The sequence below is a fragment of the Protopterus annectens genome, chromosome 8.part1, assembly GCF_019279795.1.
Source record: "Protopterus annectens isolate FY-2018-M chromosome 8.part1, PAN1.0, whole genome shotgun sequence".
Lineage (NCBI taxonomy): Eukaryota > Metazoa > Chordata > Ceratodontiformes > Protopteridae > Protopterus > Protopterus annectens.
The window spans coordinates 488170053-488197877 of NC_056742.1; the positions used below are offsets into that span (position 1 = coordinate 488170053).

General features: G+C 44.4%; 1 protein-coding gene across 1 annotated transcript in view; it reads right to left on the reverse strand.

The window, feature by feature from the left end:
* VPS4A (vacuolar protein sorting 4 homolog A) overlaps nt 1–27825 on the reverse strand; it is an 801876-nt gene that overhangs the window by 213691 nt on the left and 560360 nt on the right. The window contains exon 7 of the mRNA XM_044081635.1: nt 17951–18091. Within this exon, the coding sequence (XP_043937570.1) occupies nt 17951–18091 (141 nt within the window). The remainder of the gene's footprint in view (nt 1–17950; nt 18092–27825) is intronic.

Sequence of the window (27825 nt, forward strand, 5' to 3'; positions counted from 1 at the left end):
ATAGGCTTTCCTTGTGATCCTGCAGCATAGGCTACAAACAGTTGCTCAGTTTTTCTGAAAGCTTTTGTTTTGTCCAAGTAGAACCGTAGCTGTGTATATCCAAAGCGTGCAGACGTTTCTCCCCTTTATTCTGGGGTTTTGGTAAAACATAGGTAAATGAATGGTTTGGTTTAAGACCACATTGGAGACCACATTTGGCATGAATGTTGGGTTTGTCCCAAGAAAAACCCTGTCCTGATGAAAAATGAGGAAAGGTTCCACAGCCATTAATGCCTGTAACTCTGAGACTCTTCTTGCTGAAGTTATTGCTAGGAGCAGATCAGTTTTCCATGATAAGAATTTTAAATCAGCTGTGCTGGCTGGTTCAAAAGGAGGTAGTGTGAGTTTTTCTAAAACAAAACTGAGGTCCCAAGTAGGTACTAGTGCTCTCCTTGGGGGTCTTATATTTTTTGCCCCTCTGAGGTACTGTCGTAGTAGAGGATGTGAAAAAATAGGAGGTTTTGTATTGTAATGAGCTGAAATGGCAGAGGCACGGATTTTAATAGATGAGAAAGATAAGCCTTTGTCCAGCATCTCAGTTAGGTATTGTAAAATCTGAGGTATATTAAGGACAAGTGGTTCGAGCCCTTGTGCCTGGTTCCAAGCACAGAATCTCTTCCATTTTTCTGCAATTCCTAGTGCTGGGCCTTCTGGCTTCTAAAATGACATCCATAACAGCTTTAGAGAGAGGTGCAGTCTGAGTGGCTACATTATCTGCCATGCTGCCAGGTTTAAGGTTCTGAGTTGACTGTGCAGAATCTGATTGTGTTGTTGTGTCAGAAGATGAGGAATTTGAGGTAGAAGCCAAGCTGGACCTTGAGACAAACTCTTTAGGATTGGGTACCAGTGCTGGCGTGGCCAGTCGGGGCAATCAGGATCATTTTTGGCCTTTCTTGTCTTACTTAGTAGCACCTTGGTAAGAGGAGGCATCAAAGGGAAGGCATAGACTGTCAGGCCTTTCCAGATGAATGATAGAGCATCCACTTTCCATGCTTGAGAGTGATAAGTTCTTGTGCAAAATTTCTGTATTTGGTAACTGTGAGGGAAGGCAAAAAGATCTATGTCTGGGCATCCCCATTTCCTCGTTATCATGCTGAACACTTGCGGATTTAGCTTCCATTCGTGAGGATACATGAGATTTCTGCTTAGTTCGTCTGCCAGTGTATTTTTTGTTCCTGGCAGGAATTGTGCCTACAGATGTACTTGATAGGTCAGTGCTGTGTTCCACAAAGCCATGGCTTGCCTGCACAGGGAGTAGGAATGTGTGCCCCCTTGCTTATGTACCACATAACTGTGGTATTGTCTGTCTTTATTAATAGTTGTCTTGGATGTAGTAGGTCCTTGAAAGCTGTCAGGGCATTCTGTACAGCCAGCATCTCTTTTTGATTGATGTGAAGATGCATTTGTTCCTTGGGCCACGTGCCCTGTATACATTTTCCTGCCATATGTGCCCCCCAGGCATAATCCGATGCATCCGTTGTTATTGTCTGCCTGGCTGTGGGTAAGGTGAAAGGCTGTCCCTTGTTGTGGTGACAGGCCTGGGACCACCATCGAAACTCCTGTTGTAGGCAGGGAATTAAAGATGTCCTTCGTGGTTCACTGTTGCAGTCATGACTATAGGGTTCTTCCTGCCGGCAGCAGCCCCCGATTGACCAGAATCCCAAAGTCTGGATCGGGCGTCAGCTGCGGTCGCTTTTATCCTGACGCCAATGCGCCAGAAGGTACAAAGACCTCAGCTGACGCCATTTCCCCAGTCTTTCTTGCTGCGCGGTGCCCTTTGAAGTTCACTGATGCTGGTCGGCCTGTTCCTGTTTGTTTTTAGATTTAATCCCTGGATTTTCATTTTTTAAAGATAAGTACCCCATTGGGGAGGTCTTTTTCTTGCTCCAGTCAGATGTCAGAAAAAGTTAATAATTGTGTTTCTTGTGGGAAGCAAATACCTCATAGGGATTTTCACTCTTACTGTATTCCCTGCCTGGGTCCTGACCACGGCATTGCTAATTGTGTGTTTTGTGCTAGATTTAATCAGCGTACTATTAGGTGTAGATATAACTTTGCCTTTTACTATTTTGGAAAAAGGTTTAATTATAACATGTCTTCACATTCTTTTCCTACTTCTGGGGTGTGTAAGAGGTGCAGGCATGCAGACAGGCCTCCGAGGTCCACAGCAAAGGATGTGACTCAGTTACTGCCAGTTGCTGGTTCGATGGTAGTCAGTGAGGCGCCTTTGCAGCCCCTGTCATCCGCCTCTTTTGAACCAATTGCCTGAACCAACTCCGGTGTGGAGCTGATGGGGTCTTCAGAATTGCCAGGGGCTGGACCTTAGGATACTGCTCCCTCAGTTGGGTCTGGAGCCGGTAGGCAGGTACCGGCTTCTGAGGGAGTTCTCAGGCCCTCACAGCTTCCTGTAAATGTGGATTCAGTTTTACAGTCAAAGACAAAGTCTAAGGCTCCAGCTAAAGTGAAATGGCAAGCACAGGAACCTTTTTATCAGGGTCCTAGGCCTCAGAGTCAGATGCTTAGGATGGCTGAAGATCTCTTAACTATGATCAGGGGTTCTCATCCCTCTCCTGACAAGAAGCCTAGATTACAGTCAGATTTTGATTCTTCAGACCAAATTTCTGTTTCTTCTGCTTCTTCCCTTGAGCAGGATTATTCCTTTCCTCTTTATGAGGATTCTGGTGCTGAAGATTCCTTTCCTTCAGCCTCTCCTCCTGAGGATTATTCTTTTGATGAAACTTTGCATGACATGAGGGTGCATTTTCAATGGGAAGGGCAGGAATTCTCTGAATCCAAGAAAAGGCTTGGGGATTTTCTTCTTCTCCTACAGCATAAGCCTCTGGCTATTCCCCCTGTATTGGACATTGTTGATGATGTTTTTTCAGAAGCTTCTCTCTTTCCTGATTCTTTTCCCCCTACTCCGGCCAAACCGGATAGGTATTATAGGGTTCCAGATTCTTACAAATTTCTTTTTAGAAATCTTTCGCCTGATCCGGAAACTATTTCTCAAGGTCCTAAGGGTGTTAAAGTGGCCTCTGCTAAAAATCCTATTCCCTTTGACCGAGAGTCCAGGGCTTTGGAGAGATGGGGTAAAAAAGTTTATACTTCTGCTACATTGTCTATTAGGGCTTTGAACTGTCAATTTCATATGCTGAAGTATCAGCAATACCTTTTGTCTGTATTTAAACAGAAGATGTCAGCTGTGTCTATTGGTGCGGATAATCAGGAGTTACAGGATTTATTGCATGCTATTGAACAGGTGGGTAAACATACCCTGGCATTGTGGTTTTGATTCTTTGGAAGCTTCTTGTAGGGCTGCTACAACTGGCACTGTTATTAGAAGACATACTTGGTTAAAAAAAACAAAGCTTGCCTGATCAGGTTAAAGCCAAACTTTTGGATGCCCCTTTGCAGCACGATGTTCTGTTTGGGTCCAAAGCTGAAGAGGTATTGAAGAAAATGGAAGACAAAGCCAAATTTATGCAGACGGTTAAGGATTTTCTACAGGTACAACCTCCTAGATTTAGCAGACACTGGCCAGCTACATCTTGGTCCTTTCCGGGCTCGGACAGGTCTGAGAGAGGCAGATTCAGGCGTTCCAGAGGCAGGGGACAGGCACAGACCCATTTTAGGAATAGGCAGTGGAGTGCCCCCTCTCCCAAGGGAGGTGAAGATAAGTCTCAACCTTACCAAAGACAGTCTTTATGACTCTCCCTTTCTGGTCCAAGGGGCTCCTCTCCTGGAAGCACCTTTGGGGGGAAGGATTTCTCTTTTTTATCAAAATTGGAGCCACATAACCCGGGACAAGTGGGTTCTGGACATAGTCTCAGGAGGTTACAGATTTCATTTCCACACCTTGCCAACACTGAACGGTTGGCCAGACCTGCCAAATCATCAGTGGGCAGAGTCACAACGACAGGTTCAGTCCCTCCTGGCTATGAGGGCCATAGAATTGGTGCCAAATTTAGAAATAGGGCAAGGTTTTTATTCCAGACTTTTCCTGGTTCCCAGGAAGGAAAATTCGTGGAGACCAATCCTGGACCTCTCTGTACTAAACACCTTCCTAGATGTACCAAAATTGAAGATGCTCACTCTACAGCAGCTGCTGCCTATGTTGGGCAAGAACACTTGGATGGTGACTTTGGACTTAAAAGAAGCTTACCTGCATATTCCTATACGGCAAGAGTGCAGAAGGTATCTGCGCTTCAAAGCGGGCTCGAAACATTACCAGTTCTCTGTGCTGCCCTTTGGCTTATCTACTGCGCCCAGGGTCTTTACGAAGTGCCTGGTACCAGTAATGGCATTTTGCAGACAGAAGGAGATTCAAATTTACCCTTACCTGGACGACTGTCTTATTCAAGCGGATGACAAAGACACTCTACTTCAGCATCTAGCTTTTGTGCAGCATCTTCTTCAGTGCCTCGGTTTCACAGTGAATCTAAAGAAATCAAATCTGATACCCTCACAACAGATTACTTTCCTGGGTGCTCTTCTGAGTACTTCAACCCAGATGGCTTCCTTGACACCAGACAAAAAAGTGCAACTGGCTTCTTTTTTCCAACACCTGGCTTCAATGAAACAGCTGACTAAGAAAAATTCTGCAGGCTTTGGGTTACATGGCCTCCTGCAGTCTGCTAATACCATATGCAAGGCTGCATATGAGGAAACTGCAGTGGTACCTCAAGAGTGTCTGGTCTCAGCATTACCACAGTTTGGAAACAGTGGTCACGATTTTGCCTAGTCTCCAGCGAGAGTTTCTTTGGTGGGCCGAAGCCTGTCTACAGAACACTGGGAAGCCTTTTTGTCCTCCGCCAACCAACTAAGTTCTGACAACGGATGCTTCAGATTATGCCTGTGGAGCCCACATGCACGGGAGATGTCTTCAGGGTGTTTGGACGAAGGAGCAAATGCACCTGCACATAAATTTCAAGGAGATGCTAGCTGTGCAGAATGCCCTGATATAGCCTTCAGGAACCTTCTTCTACCAGGTCAATTGTTGATACGGACAGACAACACTACAGTGATGTGGTACATCAACAAGCAGGGAGACTCTCACTCTTACCCCCTGTGCAGATTAGCCATGAATCTCTGGTACACTGCTCTGACCTGCAGTGTCGACTTACAGGCGCAACTCCTGCCAGGGAAAGACAACACTCTGGCAGACGCATTTCAGATCCATACGAATGGATGTTGGATGTTCGGATATTCAGGATGATTATAAAGGCTTGGGGATGTCCAGACGTAGATCTCTTTGCATCCCCTCAGAATCATCAACTTCCAACATTTTGCACAAGGACCTACCACAAACTAGCATGGAAAGTGGATGCCCTCTCATTCAGTTGGAAACACCTCTCAGTATATGCTTTTCCTCCCTTTCCTCTTCTACCTTGGGTACTTCAGAAGATAAAACAGGACAGACCGCAAATGATTCTACTGGCTCCCAATTGGCCTCGGCAATTCTGGTATTCCACTCTGATGAACTTGGTTCAGGAGCCTCCCTGGATTCTGCCTCAAATCCCTCATCTACTGTCTCAACGGGACGGCCGGATACTACACAGTCATGTCAAGACTCTGCATCTAGCTGCCTGGCGGATCCAGGGTCTGTAAGCACCTCTGTCCTTTCCAAACAGGTATTGGATGTAATCCTTGAAGCTAGATGGTCCAGCACTAGAAAATCTTATGCGGGGAAATGGAAAAGATTTTGCTCCTGGAGTCAAGTCCAGGCTGGTGATTCTTCTGTCCCGAACATTCCTCTGATTTTACAGTATCTGAGAGTTATTACATATGGGCCTAACTTTTTCGTCTGTTAAGCTTCATGCTTCTGCTATTTCTGCACATTACAATACGGATCCTCCGATTTTTTCTCATCCATTACTTAAACAATTTCTTAGAGGGGCTAAGAATATTTGGCCCCCTATAAGGGCTCCTGTTCCCACTTGGGATCTTAACTATGTTTTGGAGAAATTAACTTCGTCTCCTTTTGAACCTGCAGCTTCTACGGATTTAAAATTTTTGTCTTGGAAAACTGCTTTTCTTTTAGCTATTACTTCTGCTAGAAGAATTTCGGAACTGCAAGCGCTCATGGCTGTGGAATCCTTCCTTATTTTTCATCAGGACAGGGTATCTCTACGGACTAATCCCACATTTATGCCCAAGGTTGTTTCGGCAGTGGCCTTGAATCAGTCTATTCATTTGCCTACCTTTTATCCTAATCCTGAAAGTGAGGAAGAAAGTCTTTTGCACTCTTTAGACGTGCACAGACAGCTTCGTCTATACCTGGACAGGACCAAGATATTCCGGAAATCTGATCAGTTGTTTGTCGCTTATGCTCCTACTGTTCAAGGGAAAGCAATCACTAAGCAAACTATTTCCAAGTGGATTGCCCATTGCATCAAGTTCTGTTATTCTAATCATGGCAATCCAGTTCCTGTTAATGTTAGGACTCATTCTACCTGGGCTACTGCTACTTCAGCAGCTTTTCTTTGTGGGGTTCCTACCAAGTATATTTTGGAAGCTGCTACTTGGAGTTCTGTACATACTTTTTCTAAGCATTACAACCTCCCTCTCTATTCTAAGTCCAGGGCGGGTTTTGCTTCTGCGGTTTTGCAAGGTTTTGTGACCGCTCCCTCTGTTTCTCCTCCAGCCACCCTTTCTTAGCTTTGGGACTCAACCCTACAGTCATGCCTGCAACAGTGAACCACGAAGGACATAGTACAGTTGTGTACTCTTACCATAAATGTAGATGTTCGAGTGTGTTCACTGTTGCTGTCTGGGTTACACTCCCTCCTATCCCCTCTTTTGTTTTTTCTGAATATTGTCTGTTACAAGGTATTTTGGCTGATGAGGTTTTGGGCCTGGTTTCTTTTTTAGCCCTTTCTTTCTGGGCACCTGACATCTGGGGCAGCAAGAAAGACTGGGGAAATGGCGTCAGCTGAGGTCTTTGTACCTTCTGGCGCATTGACGTCAGGATAAAAGCGACCTCAGCTGACGCTCGATCCAGACTTTGGGATTCTGGCTGATCAGGGGCTGCTGCTGGCAGGAAGAACCCTACAGTCATGACTGCAACAGTGAACACACTCAAACATCTACATTTATGGTAAGAGTACACAACTGTACTTTATGATAGTCTCCAGGCTGTGACAATGCTGAGTCCAAACACTTTTTAGATACCACTGTAGTTTCCTCATATGCAGTTTTGCATATGGAATTAGAATGCAGGATGCCATGAAGCCCAGGGCCTGCAGAATTTTTCTTGCAGGGAGCTGGGTTTTTGTTGCCATCATTTGACAGTAATGACTCAGCTGCCTTTGTTTGTCTGGCGTCAGATAAGCCATCTGGGCAGTTGTATTTAAGCTTGCACACAGGAATATTATCTCTTGAGAGGGCACTACTTTTCATTTCTTTTCATTTACTGTGTACCCCAGGCAAATTAGTAATCTTTTTACAAGTGCCAGATGTTTTAGAAGAATGTCCTTGCTCTCTGCTTGAATAAGGCAGTCGTCCAAGTAGGGATATATTTGAATTCCTTTTTGTCTGTAAAATGCAATTACTGGTGCCAGGCATTTTGTGAAGACCCTGGGTGCAGTAGATAAGCCAAAGGGCAGTGCAGAGAATTGGTAATGCATTGAGCCTGCTATGAATCTGAGGTATCTTCTGCAAGATTGTCTGATTGGGACATGCAGGTATGCCTCCTTGAGGTCCAAAGTAACTAGCCATGCCTTCTTGCCCAGCATGGGCAGAAGTTGCTGTAGTGTTAACATTTTGAATTTTGGAACATCCAGGAAAGTATTTAGGATTGACAGGTCCAGTACTGGTCTCCAGGCTTTGTCCTTTCTGGGTACCAAGAAAAGTCTTGAGTAAAATCCTTGTCCCTGTTCTTGCTGTGGCATGTTTTGAATAGCTCCCATGTCCATAAGAGCATCAATCTGTTTTTGTGCCTCTGCCCATTGGTTTTGTAGCAGGTTTGGCATACCTTTTGGTTTTGCAGGCATGTGGAAGTGGAACCTGTAACCCTGAGAAAATATTCAGCACCCATTGGTCCTGGGTGATCGTGTGCCAATTTTTTGAGAAAAGTGCTAGCTTCCCCCCTAGGGGTGCTGTCAAGAGGTACGTGCTTGGCATTTGCAGGGGGAAGTCATTGGGACTGTTTCCTGTAAGGTTGTGATTTGTCTTCCCCTCCTTTGGGGGCGGACGCACCCCATTGCTTAGGTCTGTAGGAGCCTTGGGGCTGAGATCTGCCTCTTGGGCGTCTGTATCTGCCTCTTTGTGGCCTGTCTGACACTGGAAAGGACCAATTTTTTAAAGACCAGTTTCTGCTAAATCTAGGTGGTTGAACCTGTAAAAAATCTTTCATTGTCTGCATTGATTTTGCTTTATCCTCCATTTTCTTTAACACCTCTTCTGCCTTTACACCAAACAAAGTATCATGCTGTAGTGGGGCATCCAATAATTTTACTTTAACATGGTCAGGTAAACTTTGTTCTTTCAACCAAGCATGCCTTCGAATAACAGAGCCTGTAACTGCGGCTCTACAAGAAGCCTCTAATGAATCAAAACCACATTGCAGAGTATGCTTTCCCACTTGTTCAACTGCATGCAATAAACCCTGCATTTCCTTACTGTCAGGACTTACTGAATTTGAAACCATTTTCTGTTTTAACAATGACATGGGGTACTGCTGAAATGACATGGGGTACTGCTGATATTTAAGCATGTGAAACTGGCAGTTTAAAGCTCTTACAGCTAAAGTAGCAGAAGTGTAAACTTTTTCCCCCATCTGTCCAGAGCACTGGAATCCCTATATGAGGGGACAGGATTTTTAGCAGTGAAAGCCTTAACCCCTTTAGGACCCTGAGAGATGGTTTCTGGGTCTGCAGCGGGGTTTTTGTAAAGAAATTTATGAGGGTCTGGGACACTGTAGTACCTGTCTGGCTTGACTGGTGCAGGGGGTAAGGAATCAGGAGACAGACTGTATTCGGAAAAAAACAATATCAAGCACAGGGGGGATAGCCAGGGGCCTGTGCTGAGGCAATAAAAGGTAGTCTCTGAGCCTTTTCTTGGATTCTGAATAATCCTGGCTCTCCCAATGGAAATGCTCCCTCATGGTGTGCAGGGTTTCCCCCAAAAGAATAATCCTCAGGCGGAGAGGCTGAAGGTATAGAATCTTCTGCATCAGAGTCCTCATAGGGAGGGAGAGAATATCCCTGATCAGAGGAGGAATCAGAGAAAATGGAAACCTGGTCAGAGGAATCATAGTCAGTGTCTTGCCTAAGCCTTTTATCAGGGAGGGGGGGATGGGAACCCCTGATTAAAGTAATTAGGTCTTCGGCCATTTTAAGCATCTGTTTCTTTGGCATGGATGACTGTTCTGGAGAATGCTGTACTTGTTTCCTTGGGCCATTTTAAGCATGTGTTTCTTTGGCATGGATGACTGTTCAGGAGAATGCTGTACTTGTTTCCTTGTCTTTAATGGTGTTTTTGACTTTGCCTTTGCTGCTGTAGTGGGCTTAATTGTAAGCTGTGAAGGTCAAAAACACCCTCAGAAGCCGATGCCTGCTCAGCGGCTCCGGACCCATCTGAGGGTATAGTTTCCGTAGGCCCAATGCCTTGAGTTTCCACAGGTCTCGGTGTCTCCACGTGGCTGCCGGTTACGGCTTGTGGCTCCGAGGTAGCGGGTGTCAGGGGCTGCGAAAGCGCCTCACTGAGAACCGGCGAACTGGCGAGTGGCCTAGAAGAGGCTTCGTCGTTGGTTTTGGACCTCGGATGCCTGTCCTTTTCTTTGTCTTTGCGTTTTTTATAAATTCCGGTCGGTTGTTCCGACGGCATTATGTAATTAAACCTTCGGCCAAAATAATGTAAAGCAAAATCAAACCGACGTTTAATAGTGCGTTTATTGAATCTAGCACAAAACCGACAACTGGTAACATCGTGGTCAGGGCCTAGGCAAGGAATACAGTAAGAGTGAAAGTCCTTATGAGGTATTTGCTTCCCACAAGAAATACAATTATTAACTTTTACTGACAACGGACTGGAGCAATAAAAAGTTTCCCCAATGGGGTACTTAGCTTTATTGAAGACTTCGGTTCTGAAACTCAATTTTGAAAACCTCAGGAGTCGGCCGACCAGCACTTGCGAACTGCTTTTGCTTCGGGCACAACGCGGCAAGAAAGACTGAAGAAAATGGCATCTGTTGCAACTTTTATACCCCTGGCGCACTGACATTAGGGAAGAGGCGACAGCAACGGACGCCGGACCAAGACTTTGGAACTCGGGCCGACTGCGTGTCGCCTGCCAGCAGGATAACCCAAGTGTAATGACTGCAACAGTGAAACACTATGAACATCTCAATTGCTACAGCAAGGGACAAAACACTGAAAGATCCAATATTCGCATAGCCGCTTCAGAAGGAGGAACTCTAAGTAAAGTACAGTTGTGTACACCTACCATAAATGTAGATGTTCGACTGTCTTCACTGTTGCAGTCATGACTGTAGGGTTCTCCCCTGCCGGCAGGCAGTCCTCGGTCGGCCAGAATCCCAAAGTCTGGGTCCGGCGTCGGCTGTTCAACCATGCTCCCTGACGTCAGAGCGCCAGGAGTACAAAGCCAACAGCCGACGCCATCTTCTCCAGTTTTTCTTGCCCCAGATGTCAGGAGTCCCAAAATGAGAAAGGTCCCATATCCTTTGCAAATACACCTCAGAAGAATGGTGAAAAAAGGAACCACACAAAAGTAAAAATAAAAGGGGACAGGAGGGAGGGAAACCCAGACTGCAACAGTGAAGACACTCGAACATCTACATTTATGGTAAGTGTACACAACTGTACTATGTTCATCGTGTTTCACTGTTGCAGTCATGACTGTAGGGTAGAATCCCAAAGCAGAGTGAAAGGGAGGTGGTCATAAAGTAGAAGGGGCGGCTAAAAGGCCCTGCAAGACTGCAGAGGCTAAGCCTGCCCTAGACTTAGAGTAGAGAGGTAGATTGTAGTGCTTAGAAAAAGTATGCACTGAACTCCAAGTTGCAGCTTCCAAAATGTCTTTGGTAGGAACTCCCCTGAGGAAGGCCGCAGAAGTGGCAGCAGCTCTGGTGGAATGAGTCCGTATACTCCCTGGGATTTGCTTTCCATGGTGTGAATAACAAAATCTGATTCCATGAGCAATCCATTTAGAAATGGTCTGTTTTGAAATGGCTTTACCTTGGGAACTTGAAGCATAAGAAACAAACAATTGTTCTGATTTCCTGATGTCCTAGGTTCTGTCCAGGTAAAAACGTAGTTGTCTGTGTACATCCAAGGAATGTAAGATCCTTTCCCCTTTATTTTGAGGAGTGGGGAAAAAAGTTGGCAAGTGGATAGTTTGATTTAAAGCCACTTTGGAAACCACCTTAGGCATGAAGGTAGGATTAGTCCTCAAAGACACCCTGTCTTGATGAAAAATAATATAAGGTTCCACAGCCATAAGAGCTTGTAACTCTGAAACTCTCCTGGCAGAGGTTAGGGCTAACAGGATGGCTGTTTTCCAAGATAAAAACTTGATGTCAGAAGAGGAAGCAGGCTCAAAAGGAGGCAAGGTGAGCTTTTCCAAAACATAGTTGAGATCCCAAGCAGGAATGGGAGGAGATCTAGGAGGTCTTAAGTTCTTAGCTCCTCTGAGAAACTGTCTCATGAGCTGGTGGGAAAAGATTGGAGTGTCTGTATTATAATGAGTGGAAATAGCAGAGGCATGTATCTTAATGGAAGAGAAAGAGAGACCCTTATGTAAGAGATCTGTCAAGTAAAGTAAAATTAAAGGAATGTTCAGAAGAAGAGGATCAGAATCCTGAGCCTGCATCCAGGAACAAAATCTTTTCCATTTTCCTGCATAAGATTTGCTAGTGCTAGGACATCTGGCTTCTAAAATGACATCCATAACCTGCTTGGGTAGGAGAGAAGAAATCAAAGGCCCTGGATTAACCAGGCCGCCAGGCTGAGAGTGCTGACATGGGAGTGTAGAACCTGACCCTGATGTTGGGACAGAAGGTTCGGAGTTTGTGGTAAGACCCAAGGGGGCTCCAGACATAGGTTTTTCAGAGTGGGGTACCAAAACTGTCGAGGCCAATTTGGGACCAACAAGATTATCATCTTGGGCTTGTCCTGTTTGATCTTTTATAATACTCGTGGAAGAAGAGGAAGAGGAGGAAAGGCATATCCCGAGAGGTTTCTCCAACTGAAAGATAGTGCATCCACTTTCCAAGCTAGTTTGTGGAAAGTCCTGGTGCAAAAATTCTGTAGTTGATTGAGATGGGATGCAAAGAGGGCTATGTGAGGACGTCCCCAGACTGTTATCATCCTCTGAATATTTCGGTGTCCAGCATCCATTCGTGTGGATCCGAAAGGTTTCTGCTCAGACTGTCAGCCAGGAAGTTTTGCTTCCCTGGTAGAAACTGAGCTTGAAGGTCCAGATTGCAAGCTAGAGCTGTGTTCCATAGATCCATGGCTAGTCTGCAAAGGGGGTAGGAATGAGATCCCCCTTGCTTGTTTATGTACCACATAACTGTGGTGTCGTCTGTCCGTATTAGTAGTTGTCCTGGTTGTAGAAGATTCCTGAAGGCCATTAGAGCTTTCTGAACGGCTAACATTTCCTTTAAATTGATATGCAGGTGCTTCTGATCCTTTGTCCAAAGGCCCTGCAGACAATTGCCCTGAAAATGGTCTCCACAAGCATAATCCGAGGCGTCCGTGGTTAGTATCTGAGTGGCAGGAGGTAGACAGAAGGGTTTCCCTTTGTTTAGAGTACATGCCCTGGACCACCAAAGGAATTCCTTTTGAAGACAAGGCAGGACGGAGATCAGTATGTCTAAACTGTGGCAATGCTGAGACCATACACTTTTTAGGTACCACTGTATTTTCCTCATTTGTAGTCTTGCATATGGTACGAGAAGGATGCAGGAGGCCATGTAACCCAAAGCCTGCAGGAATCTCCTTGCAGATAGCCGAGTTAAAGTAGCCAAGGTTTTGAAAGTTGAAGCCAGCTGTAATTGTTTTTCGGATGTCAGAAATGCCATCTGGGTCGTGGTGTTTAGAAGGGCACCCAGAAAAGTTATCTGTTGTGCGGGTGTCAAATTTGACTTTATGTTTACAGAGAATCCCAGGAACTTGAGAAGGTTCTGTACAAATTCTAGATGCTGGAGTAAGACATCCTTGCTGTCTGCCTGAATTAGACAATTGTCCAGATAAGGGTAAATTTGAATTCCCTTGAGTCTGCAGTAAGCTACTACTGGAGCCAGGCATTTGGTGAAGACCCTGGGCGCAGTAGACAATCCAAAGGGCAGCGCAGAGAATTGAAAGTGCCTCGATCTGCCCTTGAACCTGAGGTATTTTATGCGTTCCTGCCTGATGGGAATGTGTAAATATGCTTCCTTTAAATCCAAAGTTACCATCCATGCATTTTTGGACAGCATTGGAAGTAGCTGCTGTAGAGTAAGCATCTTGAATTTTGGAATCTCTTGAAAGGTGTTCAAGACTGACAGATCCAGAATGGGTCTCCATGAGTTTTGCTTCCTGGGAACTAGAACGAGCCTTGAGTAAAAACCTTGTCCCATCTCTGAAAGTGGAACTAGTTCTATGGCTTTCATGGCCAAAAGAGCTTCCACCTGGTTTAAGGCCTCTGTCCATTGATGTTTTGGAAGGTCTGGCCATCTGCTTGGCCTTGGCAAGGTATGAAAATGGAATTTGTAACCTCTTGAAACCACATCCAGAACCCACTTGTCTTGGGTTATACGAGTCCAATTTTGATAAAAAAGAGAGAGTTTTCCTCCGAGAGGGGCTTCCAGGCAAGAAGTTCCTGCAGCCCAACAGAGGGAGTCATTGAGTCTGTTTCCTATGAGTTTGTGACCTGTCCTCTCCTCCCATAGGGGTGGAAGCAGTCCACTGTCTTGGTCTATAAGAAGCTTGTGTTTGAGGCCTTCCTCGGGAGCGTCTATATCTACCCCTCTGAGGACTGTCTGAATTGGGAAAGGACCAATTTTTAGAAGGCCAATTCCTGCTGAATCTGGGTGGCTGTACTTGTAAGAAATCTTTAACTGTTTGCATGGATTTCGCCTTGTCCTCCATCTTTTTAATCACCTCTTCAGCTTTAGATCCAAACAAAACATTATGCTGAACAGGAGCATCCAATAATTTAGCTTTTACTTGTTCTGGCAAATTTTGTTCCTTTAGCCATGCATGCCTTCTAATAACTGTGCCGGAGGCAGGAGCCCTACAAGAAGCCTCCAAGGCATCAAATCCACAGTGTAAAGCATGCTTCCCAACTTGTTCAGTGGCATGCAATAAGTCATGTAATTCCTTATCATCTGCACAGGCAGAAATGGAAGTAAGCTTTTGTTTTAAAACAGACAAGAGAAATTGCTGGTATTTCAGCATATGAAACTGACAGTTTAAAGCCCTAATGGATAAAGTAGCAGAAGTGTACACTTTTTTGCCCCATCTTTCTAAAGATCTAGAATCCTTTTCAGTGGGAATGGGGATTTTGGCAGAAGCGGCCTTAACTCCCTTAGGACCCTGAGAAATGGTTTCAGGGTCAGCAGTAGGGTTCTTGTATAAAAACTGGTGGGAATCAGGAACCCTGTAATATCTATCAGGCTTAACAGGAGCAGGAGGAAAAGAGTCAGGGGTTAAGTTAGCCTCCGAAAAAGCATCATCCACAATATCCAAAACAGGAGGAATAGCCAGGGGTCTATGTTGGGGGAGAAGAAGAAAATCCCTAAGTCCTTTCTTAGATTCCGAATACTCCTGTCCTTCCCAGTGGAAATGTTCCCTCATTTCATGCAAAGTTTCCCCAAAAGAGAAATCCTCAGAGGGAGAAGCTGAAAGAATGGATTCCTCAGCATCAGAATCCTCATAAGGAGGGAAAGAATATTCCTGGTCAGAAGAAGAAACTGAGCAAACAGAAGCCTGATCAGAGGAATCATAATAAACTTCCTGCCTTGGCCTTTTATCTGGAGGGGGATGTGAACCCCTAATCAAAGTAAGTAAATCCTCCATCTTGAGTAACTGTTTCTGTGACTTGGGAGCTGGTTCAGAAGAGGCATGTGTTGCAGTCTTTGATTTAGGAGGAGTCTTTGCCTTTGTCTTTGCCTTTATTAGAAGCTGAGTAGGCCTGAAAACTCCTTCGGAAGCCGGTACCTGCACAGCGGGCTCCGGACCCATCCAAAGGAGCATTGTCCGAAGGTCCTGCAATAGAAATATTCAAAGGCCTAGTTGGCTCCTCGTGAGAGTCCGTTTCGGCCATCGGTTCTGAAATGGCCAACGACAGGGGCTGCAAAAGCACCTCACTGATGACGGCCGAATCTGAAGCTGCCTCCGCTTGTGCGATATCGTCAGATTTGGACCTCGGAGGCCTGTCTTTATCCTTGCGACATTTGTGAACTCCGGTAGCCGGAACCATATCCGACGACATTCTGTAGTTAAAACGCCTACCGAAGTAATGAAAAGCAAAATCGTACCTTCGTTTAATTGTACGTTGATTGAATCTAGCACAAAACCGACAACTAGCTACGTCGTGGTCAGGGCCTAAGCAAGGAATACAGTAAGAATGAAAATCCTTATGAGGTATTTGCTTCCCACATGAAATACAATTATTAACTTTTTCTGACATTGGACTGGAGCAAGAAAAAGTTTCCCCAACAGGGTACTTAGCTTTGAGTGGAGAAGAAAGTCTTCGGACTGAAGTTTTTCAGAAAAATAGTCAGGAGTCAGCCGACCGGCACTTGCGAACTGCTATCACCGCACGGCAAGAAAGACTGGAGAAGATGGCGTCGGCTGCCGGCTTTGTACTCCTGGCGCTCTGACGTCAGGGAGCATGGTTGAACAGCCGACGCTGGACCCAGACTTTGGGATTCTGGCCGACAGAGGACTGCCTGCCAGCAGGGGAGAACCCTACAGTCATGACTGCAACAGTGAAACACGATGAACATCCACTTTTTTCTGTACACTGCACTGGTTCAGTCAGGAAAAAAAGGTGTCAGCAGTGATGCTCACCAAGCCCAATGTCTATTACATTTCTTGGCCTGTATAAACTTTGGTCTTACTTAAAATAATTTTTATAAAGTGTAACAGTTTGGGCAAATGTAAAAACAAAGGAAATGTAACTGACAAAATTATCAAAGCGGTTAAGTACTGCATTGTACTAAAATAAAAAAACATTTTCATGAAGAGTTCACTTTTCATAAAGAAAAAAAAAAACTTCACATAACTCTGCAGGAATGACAGGGTGCTTTCTGAGAAATTACTCAACACTTCCTGCCTCTCTCAAGAAACAGCCAACTATCTCTATACAAACTATCCATTTTCTCCACAGCATGTTCATATTGAAAGCCATTAATCTCAACCACAAAACCAGCAACTAGAAATTAGAGCTGGTCTTAGAAAGTAAGCTAGTAGGCATGTGAATTCTGCATTCCTGCATCTTGCTCTCCTTGCCTTAAAACATTCTGATTGGTAGCGAATCACAATAATGACAGCACATGCCTTTACACGAATGTCGTAACAGTTTTAAAAGACAGGACTCACTTTAGCAACTCCAGTAATATGGAGACTGAATGGCCCCCCAAAAAGGATTTATACATACTAAGTCCAAGATGGCAGCTTATTGCAAAATTCCTTTTTCTATAAGGTGTGGTGATCCCAGAGTTGGTCTACAAGTTCAAGGGCTGTGAGGGGCTTGCACCATGTCATCGGGGGAGGAGGGGTGAAGAAGAGCTTGCCCCCCCCCCCGCAAAAGGAGCAAGATTAAAGACGAATGTTTGATATTTACTCTTCTCCTGTATTTTAAGTCTTTTTTTTTTTTTTTTTTTTGTTATGTAGGCATTCAATGTTATGAGTAGCAACACTTCAGTATGGAACCCATGACTGCATACACAGACACTAGCTAAAAGCATCACATGGTTTCACTGTTTCTGTACCAGGATGCATCCACAAATCAGCATATTCATGAATGAACAATAACTGCTGAATTATGGCAGCAGCAATTGCCTCTATCATTGTCATCATGCAGTAAACACATGATTCATTCTTCAATTACCCAGGTTGTCATATATCAGTATTCCATGCCAACTGTGATTCTGTAGACCAGAACTGTAGAACAGTATCCCAGCAGCATAAAATGTTCATGCCACTATGCAGCAAACCAGCTAGCTCATGAAACAAACGAACACACTTCTAGACAAGTAGATTATTTTATATCTACACTACTGAAATGGTTAGTACCATCTGATACTGTCAATCCACATACAAAGGAGGTGCTGGCAACCACAGCAATTCTTGGGAATAAACCTATTATGCTTGTGTAAACCTCAAAAGTTGGGCAGTCCTATCCTTTAGGTCCTTCATTATACAGTGACATTGCTGCAGTAGATTACTGCAGGCTCACTACGCACAAGATTCCAGCAGGGTCTAAGAAGTTTCTACCAGATGGCATGTTGGATATCTCTTTAAAGAATTGTAGCAAGCTTCCTCTGGCCTCAAAAACAGTGTGTAAAACCTGGTACTGGGAACCTTATGTTCTGTTAAGTGCAACATTCTAACTCATCATATGTACACAGCAACTGAGAAGTCTGAAAAGGTATTTAAATTGCTCTCACTCATATTGTCAATTACATTAATACAGTCACAAATATGTCCCTTGGAAAGAAGCCTGCAGACATCTCCAAATCCAATCTAACAGCCTCTCCTGCTAACAAACGAATCAAGGCATGGACCTGTTGCTAGGAAGTGAAACAGCATGCTCAACACACAATGATACACAGAGCTGAATGCCAAATAATGGCTTTGTATATGCAGTCACTGGGAACTGTTTTACTCAAAACAGCTGTTAAAACAGACACCTTTTTAAAGGCATGCAAGCAACAAAGAGCAGGAACAACACTTTTACATATTACCATGCAAACCACAGGTTCAAGAAGCTTGTCACTTGGTACATCCACCCAGGTCATTGCAACTGCACCAGGGTCACCTGGAGAGCAAGGTGTCAACAGGTCATTCACTATGACATCTGAGTTCGACCGAGATGGGCCTCGAACCTAAAATAAAACAAAAATCACTTGTGAAGAGTGAGGACACTAAATGATTTACAAATACATAAATTACTGGTCGTGTTTGATCATTTTATTCTCGAAGACTTTTCTTGTCTTCTGTTCTGTCACCTGTTAATGCAATTCACTTACAATTAATGACCAATGCAGTTCAGGACGAGAAAGTTGAAAGAAATAAATGCATGAAAAGCAGTACAAGGGAATAACAATAATACTGGATCTGTGAGGTAGTCTCTTGCAGCAGATCGACACACTATGTCCATCGCCGATATGTATCAAGCATCACATGTTCAGCTGTTCTAACTGGTGCTGCTCACCATTAGCATCAGGGCGGTTAAGTCCAGTACAACATAGTGAGCACTTCCGTACTGGGCAGCCAAGTGCTCCGGATTATGTGGAATGCGCCACATTCAGCCCCTAATGAGTACAAAGAACAGCTTTGCCTCTGCTACACAAGTTTTGATTGCTTAGTATGCCGCAATTACTGCCAATTGGCATCGCGATATACAAACTAATCAAATAATCGCTCTGCTGTTCTGCAATGAACAGCACTGGCTGTGCTACACGTATTTTGATTGGCTCGTATACTGTGATTACAGCCAATGGTAATCACAGTATACGACCCAATCCACTAAGGGTTCCTGAGGATGGGAGCCAATGAGAGCTCCCAAATACTTGCCCAATCACGCACTGGCAATGGTTTTTGCACCAGAAAATTGCTTTCAAAAAGGCCGTCTGAATGCAGTCAGGATTCAGGCAGTATCCTTCTTGGAGAAGCGGAAACATGCTGTTCATGCCGTGGATTGTTGGAAGAGAAGCCAGGAAGCATTCTTGAAGTCTAGTGTGTGGATGGACGAGACAGCGATGAACGGGAGTCTGCAGATCTTCAGGCAGCTGACCAGCTGGGGATTGAGTGTGCATCTGTTCAAAAAGGCTGAGGTTTACTTTTGCTAGAGGTGGTGTGGTGGAACTGGAGGCTGCAGCTGCCTACTGTACAGAGGTAAGTGTGTGTTAGAAATAATGCTGGTGGGTATGCAGGCTCTGTGTGTGTGTGTGGTTGAAATAATGCTGGTGGGTAAGCAGGGTTTGTGTGTGTGTGTGCTAGAAATAATGCTGATGGGTACGCAGGATGTGTGTGTGGTAGAAATAATGCTGGTGGGTATGCAGGTTTTGTGTGCGTGTGGTAGAAATAATGCTGGCGGGTATGCAGGCTGTGTGTGTGTGTTAGAAATAATGCTGATGGGTATATGCAGGGTGTGTGTGTGTGGTAGAAATAATGCTGGTGGGTATGCAGGGTGTGTGTGTGTGTGTGTGTGTGTGTGTGCATGCGCATGTGTGTGTGGTAGAAATAATGCTGGTGGGTATGCAGGGTGTGTGTGTGTGTGTGAGAAATAATGCTGGTGGGTATGCAGGCTGTGTGATTGTGTGTGTGTGTGTGTGTGTGTGTGTGTGTTAGAAATAATGCTGGTTGGTATGCAGGCTGTGTGTGTGTTAGAAATAATGCTGGTAGGTATGCAGGCTACCTGTGCGCGCGTGTGTTGGTCATAACATAGATATGCTGACGTGATACACATCAGTTAACTTGGGATAAAAAAAAATAAAAATTGGTTATAATGCATTGTGACACATGGAAGGTTGTATTGCACAGATGATGGATTATTTTCTCTTAGTCCTTTGTTTAAGGTTAAAATTGGCAAGCCGCAATATTTAAGTTTACCTAGTTATAAACTGTGTAGTGCGACACAATCAGTATCTTTGTCTTTTAGAAAATGCAGGTACAAAAGTCTGTTCTAACAGCTCTCTATGTTTATAAGTGCAATACTTGAAATGTATCCATATTAGCTGGGTTTGCCATGTATTTCTTGGTATGCTGCTCACAAAATTTTAGTTTGTCAGGAAAATTAATGGCTGTATAGTTTACAGTTACTGTATGTTAAGAGGCATTTGAGATTCAGAATGCATATCCTTTCGAAATTGCATGTAAAAATCCTATTCCAACAGCTTTCTATGTTTATAAGAGTAATACTTAATACGCATCCGTTAGCTAGGTCTCTGCTCTTTTTTTGGTTTGTTGCTCATAAAATGTGTTTGCTTGGGAAACTATGCTGTGTTCGTTTAACGCCACTGTAGGTTAAGAAGCATTTTGGTTTCAGACTTCATATTCTTTAAACATACATGTACAAAAGTCCTGTTTTAACAGCTTTCCAAGTTTAAGAGCAGTACTTGACATGTTCTGTCTAGGAAATGATGCTGCCTAGTTTAGTCACTATATTAAGAGAGACTTGAGTTTCAGCTTTCATATACACACTTTCCTGCTGTGACATCTTTCCAGGTTTATAAAAAGTAATATTTGTGTATCCCTCTTTTGTGCCTTTGTCTCCAACGTATAAAGCTTTGTACAGATTTATTTTCCTAACAGGTTGAGAGGTAGGAGATATTTTGCTTGCTGCATTAAACAGAAGTTGCTCTGCTTTGCAATTTTTTTCATTGGCCCGTATACCGGCATACAGGCCAATCAAAAAAAAACAAAAAGCGGAGGCTGTTTCGCCGGGATTTTAACCGGCAGTGCGGGACTTGGGATTGGACTGATGATCCCGGGACAGTCCCGCTCAAATAGGGATGTCTGGCAACCATGGCTGTACTTAACTTTTCAAGGCACCTTTGCCAGGTGCACAACAGGGTGCAGAACAGGTCTAGAACACTTCTCAAGTGGTGCAGGTAGTATTGTCATTATGTAGTCTATGTATTTCATGGTACAGTTTGAAGTGTTTTGCAAGTATATTAAGCCAGGTTTGTTTATCCTTAACATGAATTTTGAGATCAAGCGTGCTTTGATCATACTGAAAATGTCATTTTTGTAATGAATCTCTCCCTTCTTTAACACTGGTTAGGTGGGCAAGTGAGCACCAGAGGATTGCACGTGTCGTCATCGACGTGAGGGAGTGAGTAGAGTGATCATGCAGGCCTTTATAGTTAGCAAAAGGAGCAGAGATGAGCAAGAGAAGGTGCAAAGACCAGAAATTTCCAGTGACGTGGGCAGGTTGTGGGCCTGTTGCCCCATATCTTACATGTTCAGATGATTTTGTTTTCCTGCAGTATAGCCCCATTTCTTTCTGTGTTCAGTAACATCACTGTTTTACAAATCTAGGTACAGATTGCCCAGATTACGAGGAGGACAGGGATATGGCTATAGATAGCACTCCAAAGAAGAAGAGATACATAATTTTTCAGCCAAGTTGGGCAAGTGGCTTTGACTGGCTTTCTGTGAATAGGCGCGGAGTGAAATATGCTTTCAGCAAGACCTGTAACACAGACTTCACATTCCATCATGGTGGTCAAACATGATCTGTAATGACATGCCAACAGCGAGAAACACAGGCAGAATAACAAGCATGCAGCTGGAAGGACAATGGCAGACTTCTTCAGACCTCAGAGTTTAGTGAGTAGAAGGGTTGTTGAGGCAGAGGTTGGCTTTGTGTCGCTCCTTGCAAAATACTTGTCATTTGCAGCAGGAGAACACATTCTGAAATTTATGAAGAAATGTGGTGAGGATCAAGATGTTCTCCGGAAAAGGACATGGAGCAACGAAGGCAGCATGCATTGTAAGGAATGTTCTGGAATGTGGAGAGGATCAAGATGTTCTCAGGAAAATGACATGTGGAGCAACGAAGGCAGCCTGTTTTGCACAGGATGTTATAGAGCCTCATTACCAGAATGAGACTGCTGCTGCCTGCCACAAATCACCATTCTGTGTGTATATGGATCAAAGCACAGACATGGGTGACAGCAAACTGTTTTTGATCATTGTTAGTTACCTTGATGAAAAGGCAGGCAAACATGTTATACCATTCCTTAATATGCCAGAATGTGTGTCAGGAATTGGATAAGCATTGTTTGATGCTTTAATGTCCACTCTTGACACAATTTAACACTCCAGTTTCCAACACTGTGGCCTTTTCTTCAGACAATGCTGCCTCAATGATTGGGAAACACAATTCTGTGTTATCTCATTTCAAGGAGATGCAGCCTACCATTGTAAATGTGGGGTGTCTGTGCCACCTGGCAGATCTATGTAGCAAGGCTGATATAAAAGTACTACAATCACCAGCTGTGGAAAGTACAGTTGTGTACACTTACCATAAATGGAGATGTTGGAGTGTATTCACTGTTGCAGTCATTACATTTGGGTTATCTGCTTGTAGGTAGCCCTCAGTCGGCCAGATTAACAATGTCTTGGGTCCTGAGTCGGTTGCTGTCCCTTCTTCCATGACGTCAGGGGTATAAAACATGCAGCTGACACCATTACATCAGTTTTTTTTGCCCCAAGTGTCAGGTGCCCCCCTAATGGGAAGCAATTAAATAAAAGTACAATGATATACCTCCAACAAAAAAGCAAATACGCCAAAAAGGCTTTTAAGCACAGTAAAGGATAGCAGAGGTATAGCCAAAAGAAGTAAAGGGGCTGCAACAGTGAATACACTCGAACATCTGCATTTATGGTAAGTGTACACAACTGTACTATGTTCATGTTTCACTGTTGCAGTCATTACATTTGGGTAGATTCCCAAAGCTATGGTTGGGAGGAGAAATTTAGATAGCATTAGGACCGGCTAAAAGGCCCTGCAAGACTGCAGTGGCAAAGGCAGCTCTGGGTTTAGAGAAAATTGGCAAATGAAGTATGAACAGAACTCCAGGTAGCAGCTTCTAGAATGTCCCTGGTAGGGACGCCTCTGAGAAAGGCTGTAGAGGTAGACGCAGCCCTGGTGGAGTGAGGTCTGATCTCCTGGGGGATAGGTTTTCCATGATGCTTACAGCAGAAATGAATGCAATGGGCCTATCCATTTAGAGATGGTTTGCTTTGAAATAGCCTTCCCCTCAGCCCCTGCAGCAAATGCCACCAGCAGTTGTTCAGATTTCCTTTGAGGTTTAGCCCTGTCCAAGAAGAATCTAAGTTGTCTGTGCACATCTAAGGAATGCAGTATCCGTTTCCCCTTTGTTCTGTGGATTGGGAAAGAAGGTTGGCAAATGAATGGACGGATTAAGAGCCACACTGGATACCTCCTTGGGCATGATGGATGGATTGGTTCTGAGGGACACCCTGTCCGCATGAAAGATGATGAAAGGCTCCCACTGCCATAAGGGCCTGTAATTCAGATACCCTTCTAGCTGAAGTGATTGCTAAAAGAAAAGCTGTTTTCCAAGAAAGAAATTTTAAATCTGCAATAGCAGCTGGCTCGAAAGGAGGAAGAATAAGTTTCTCCAAAACAAAGTTAAGGTCCCAGGCTGGGGGTTGGAGCTCTCCTGGGTGGTCTCAAATTTTTGGCTCCTCTGAGGAACTGCTTGAGCAGTGGATGAGAGAAGAGGGGAGGTTCTGTGTTATAATGAGCTGAAATGGCTGAGGCATGGATTTTAATGGAAGAAAAAGACAGGCCCTTGTGAAGCATCTCAGTTAAATCTGAGGTAAATTGGGCGCTGATGTGCTCATCCCTTGAGATTGGTTCCAGGCACAGAATCTTTTCTATTTTTCAGCATAAGATTTTCTAGTACTAGGCCTCCTTGCTTCTAAAATGAAATCCATCACAGGTTTACTGAGGGATGGGAAAAGAGAGATTACGTAATTAACCAGGCTGCAAGATTCAGTGTTAGAAGCTGAGGGTGCAGAATCTGGTTCTCCTGCTGGGACAATAGGGAATGAGTCTGAGGCAAGTGCCATGTGGGTAACCGTGACTCACTGCAGGAGGGGGTACCAGGGTTGGCATGACCAATCTGGAGCAATCAAAATCATCCTTGGTTTGTCCGGTTTGATTTTTAGTAGTACTTTGGAGAGCAGAGGCAGAGGGGGGAAAGCACAGACTGATAGGTTTTTCCAGCTGAAGGACAGAGCATTAACTTTCCAGGCTTGTTTGTGGGGAGTCCTTGTGCAAAATTTGTCCAATTGGTAGTTCTGGGGAGAGGCAAACAAGTCTATGTCTGGGCTCCCCCATTTGCTTGTCAACATGTTCAAAATCTTTGGTTCCAGTTTCCACTTGTGTGGGTCCATGAGGTTTCTGCTTAGTCCATCTGCCAGTGTATTTAGTTTTCCTGGCAGGAATCGAGCTTGTAGGTGCACTTGGTAGCTCAAGGCTGTGTTCCACAATGCCATGGCTAGTCTGCAGAGGGGAGTAAGAATGTGTACCCCCCTGCCTGTTTATGTACCACGTAACAGTGGTGTTGTCCGTCTTTACCATTAGTTGTCCTGGAAGAATGTGGTCCTTGAAGGCTGTCAGAGCATTCTGTACAGACACTTCTTTTTGATTGATATGCAAGTGCATTTGACTTGGGTTCCATTTGCCCTGAATGCACTTCCCTGCCAGGTGAGCCCCCCATGCATAGTCTGTTGCATCTGTTAGGGTTTGGGTGGCAAGGGGTGGTCTGAAAGGTAGTCCCTTGTTTTGGTGGCAGGTCTCTGCCCACCAAAGGAACTCTAGGCGTAGGCAAGGTATGATAGGAATCATTGCTTCTAGATCCTGAGAATGTTGACACCATAGGCTTTTTAGATACCGCTGTAGTTTCCTCATATGCAGTCTTGCATATGGAATTAGAAGAATGCAGGAGGCCATGAACCCCAAGGCTTGCAGTATTTGTCTTGCAGATAGCAGGGTTTTTGTGGGCACTTGTTTGAAGTAGGTTGTCAAATGAATTTGTTTCTCTGGCGTGAGATAGGCCATCTGGGAAGCTGTATTCAAGCTTGCTACCAAGAATATAATTTGTTGACAGGGTACCAGGTGTGATTTCTTTTTGTTTATGGTGTACCCCAGACAAGTTAGAATCCTTTGTACAAAGGCCAGATTATTCAAAAGTATGTCCTGGCTTTCTGCCTGAATTAGACAATCGTCCAGGTATGGGTATATTTGAATATTTCTTTGCCTGAAAATGCAATAACTGGAGCTAGGCACTTGGTGAATTACCCTGGGTGCAGTAGATAAGCCAAAGGGCAGTGCAGAGAACTAATAGCGCGTGCAGCCTGCTTTGAAGCGTAGGTACCTTCTGCAAGATTCCCTGATTGGGATGTGCAGGTACGCTTCTTTTAAATCTGGTATTGCCACCCAGGCATCTTTGCCTAGCATAAGAAGTAATTGTTGGAGTAAGCATCTTGAATTTTGGAATCTCCAAAAAGGTGTTTAGACAGCTCCAGGATAGGACCCCATGAATTGTCTTTTCTGGGTACCAGGAAAAGTCTTGAGTAGAAACCTTGTCCCTTTTCCTCTTCTGGTACGAGTTGAATAGCCCCCATGCGTAAGATAGAAAGTTCTTGTTTTTGGGCCTCTGCTCACTGATTTGGGGGTAGATCCGGCCAACTGCTTGGTGTTGGTAACATGTAGAAGTGAAATCTGTATCCCTGGGACACTATACTTAAAACCCATTTGTCCTGGGTAATGAGTTCCCAGTTCTTTGCATGAAGATCAATCTTTCCCCCCAAAGGGGCAGTCAGCTGATAAGTGCTTGGAGATTTTAAAAGGAAGTCATTGAGAGTTTACCATAGGGGGGAGCCTTATTACTCCCAGATTTCAGAGTGGAGACTCACCCCACAGTGCTTAGTCCTGCGAGTCCCCTGGGACTGAAACCTGGGGTTTTTGCTGTGTCTGGGTTTGGCTTAAGACATGGAAGGGGCTGGAAAGGACCAATTCTTAGAGGGCCAGTGCCTACTAAATCTAGGAGGCTGAACTTGTAAGAAATCTAATAGTTTGCATAGATTTAGCTTTATCTTCCATCTTTTTAAGAACTTCCTCAGCCTTGTTGCCAAACAGGCGGTCCTGAGTTAAGGGAGCATCCAAGACATCTACAAGAACTGGAAAGGCCACAGAAATACCTCACAAAGAAGATTACCAGCCTCAAACAGATGCCCTACGCAGACAGTCTCAAAAAACTCCAGCTTTACTCTGTTGCATATCGCCTACTCAGAGGTGATCTCTGCTTAACATGCTATGTCAAACCCAGAGCTGTTGGACATGCTCCACGTAAAGACAAAAGACATCCCAATCCCTCGAAGCTACACGCTCTAGGAACCTAAACCTTGTCACCACAATAAACAAAACATGCTGGAGGAATAGATTCCTGTCTCAGAGACTTCCCATACTCCGGAACAAACTACCTATCTATATAAAACAAAGTTCCTGATTAGTACTCCAAGAAAAATCTTGGAGATTGGATGGGAGATGGGAAATTCACCCCGGGGATCACTTCGGTGGCTCGGCTTGACAGGGGCACAGGAAAATAATTTTCTTGGGTGGCAAAAGCCAGGGTACCATTTGGCTAGGCTTATATAGGCCCTAGGGCCAATAGCCTAGTACTTACCTATGAACAATTTAGCTTTAACACGATCAGGCAAAGATTGTTCCGTAAGCCAAGTATGTCTTCTGAGCACCGACCCAGTAACAGCAGCCCTGCAAGAGGCCTCTAATGAATCAAAACCACACTGCAAAGTACGTCTTCCAACTTATTCAGCAGAATGCATTAAATCCTGTAATTTTTTTATTTTCCACAGAGTCAGGAATCAACATCATTTTCTGTTTAAGCAATCCAATAACAAGTTGCTGATATATAAAACTGGCAGTTTAAAGCCCTAATGGCCAAGGTTGCAGAAGTGTAAACCTTCTTACGCCATCTATCCAAAGCCCTGGAGTCTCTATTAGAAGGGGTAGGATTTTTAGCAGTAGAAGCCTTAATGCCCCTTGGGCCCCTGTGAGATAGTCTCTGGATCCGCAATAGTATTTTTAAAAAGGAACTTGTGTGATTCAGTGACCCTGTAGTATTTGTCGGGTTTTCCTGGGAGCAGGAGGCAAGGAATCAGGGGTCACACCAGATCCTGAAAAAGCATCAACAATGTCTAGAACAGGAGGAATAGATAAAGGTCTATGCTGAGGTAGGAGTAAGAAATCCCTAAGCCTCTTTTTTGAATCAGAAAAATCCTGGCTTTTCCAGTGGAAATGCTCCCTTAGAGTATTGTAAGGTTTCCCCAAAAGAAAAATCCTCTGGAGGGGAAGCAGAAAGAATGGAGTCCTCTGCATCAGAATCCTCATAAGTAGATAAGGGCAAATCCAGATCATCAGAAGAATCAGAAAAAAACAGAATCCTGGTCAGAAGATTCATAAACTTCAGTTCTAGGCCTCTTAAAAGGGGGGGGGGGGGTTTGACGACCCCTGATTAGCACGACCCCTGATTAGTGTTACTAGATCTTCAGCCATTCTTATCATTTGTTTTTTAGGGAGGCCTGAGCATGCAGCCTGGGCGTCATTTTTTTTAGGCATGGTTTGAGATTTAGGCCTAAATAAAGAAGGAGGCGTCGGTTTAATATGCAAGTCCATAGGCCTGAATACACCCTCAGAAACCGATGCCTGCACAGCAGCTCCGGACCCATCCAAGGTAAAGAAATCTGCGGGTTCCATAGTTGAAGCATCTTGCAGCATACCGGACTCTGAATGGGTCTCAGTAGAGGCCTGCGAATCAGAAGTAGCGGGTATCAGGGGCTGCGAAAGCGCCTCACTGAGTAACGGCGAACTGGAAACTGGCTTAGAAGAGTCGTCAGCAGTTTTTGACCTTGGCGGCCTGTCTCTGTCTTTATCTTTGTGTTTTTTTTTTTTTTTTTAATCCCGGTAGTCTGATGGCTAACCGACATTTCTGGATAATTAAATTGAGAACCGAAATATTTAGAGGCGAAAATATACCAACGATGGATAGTGCGC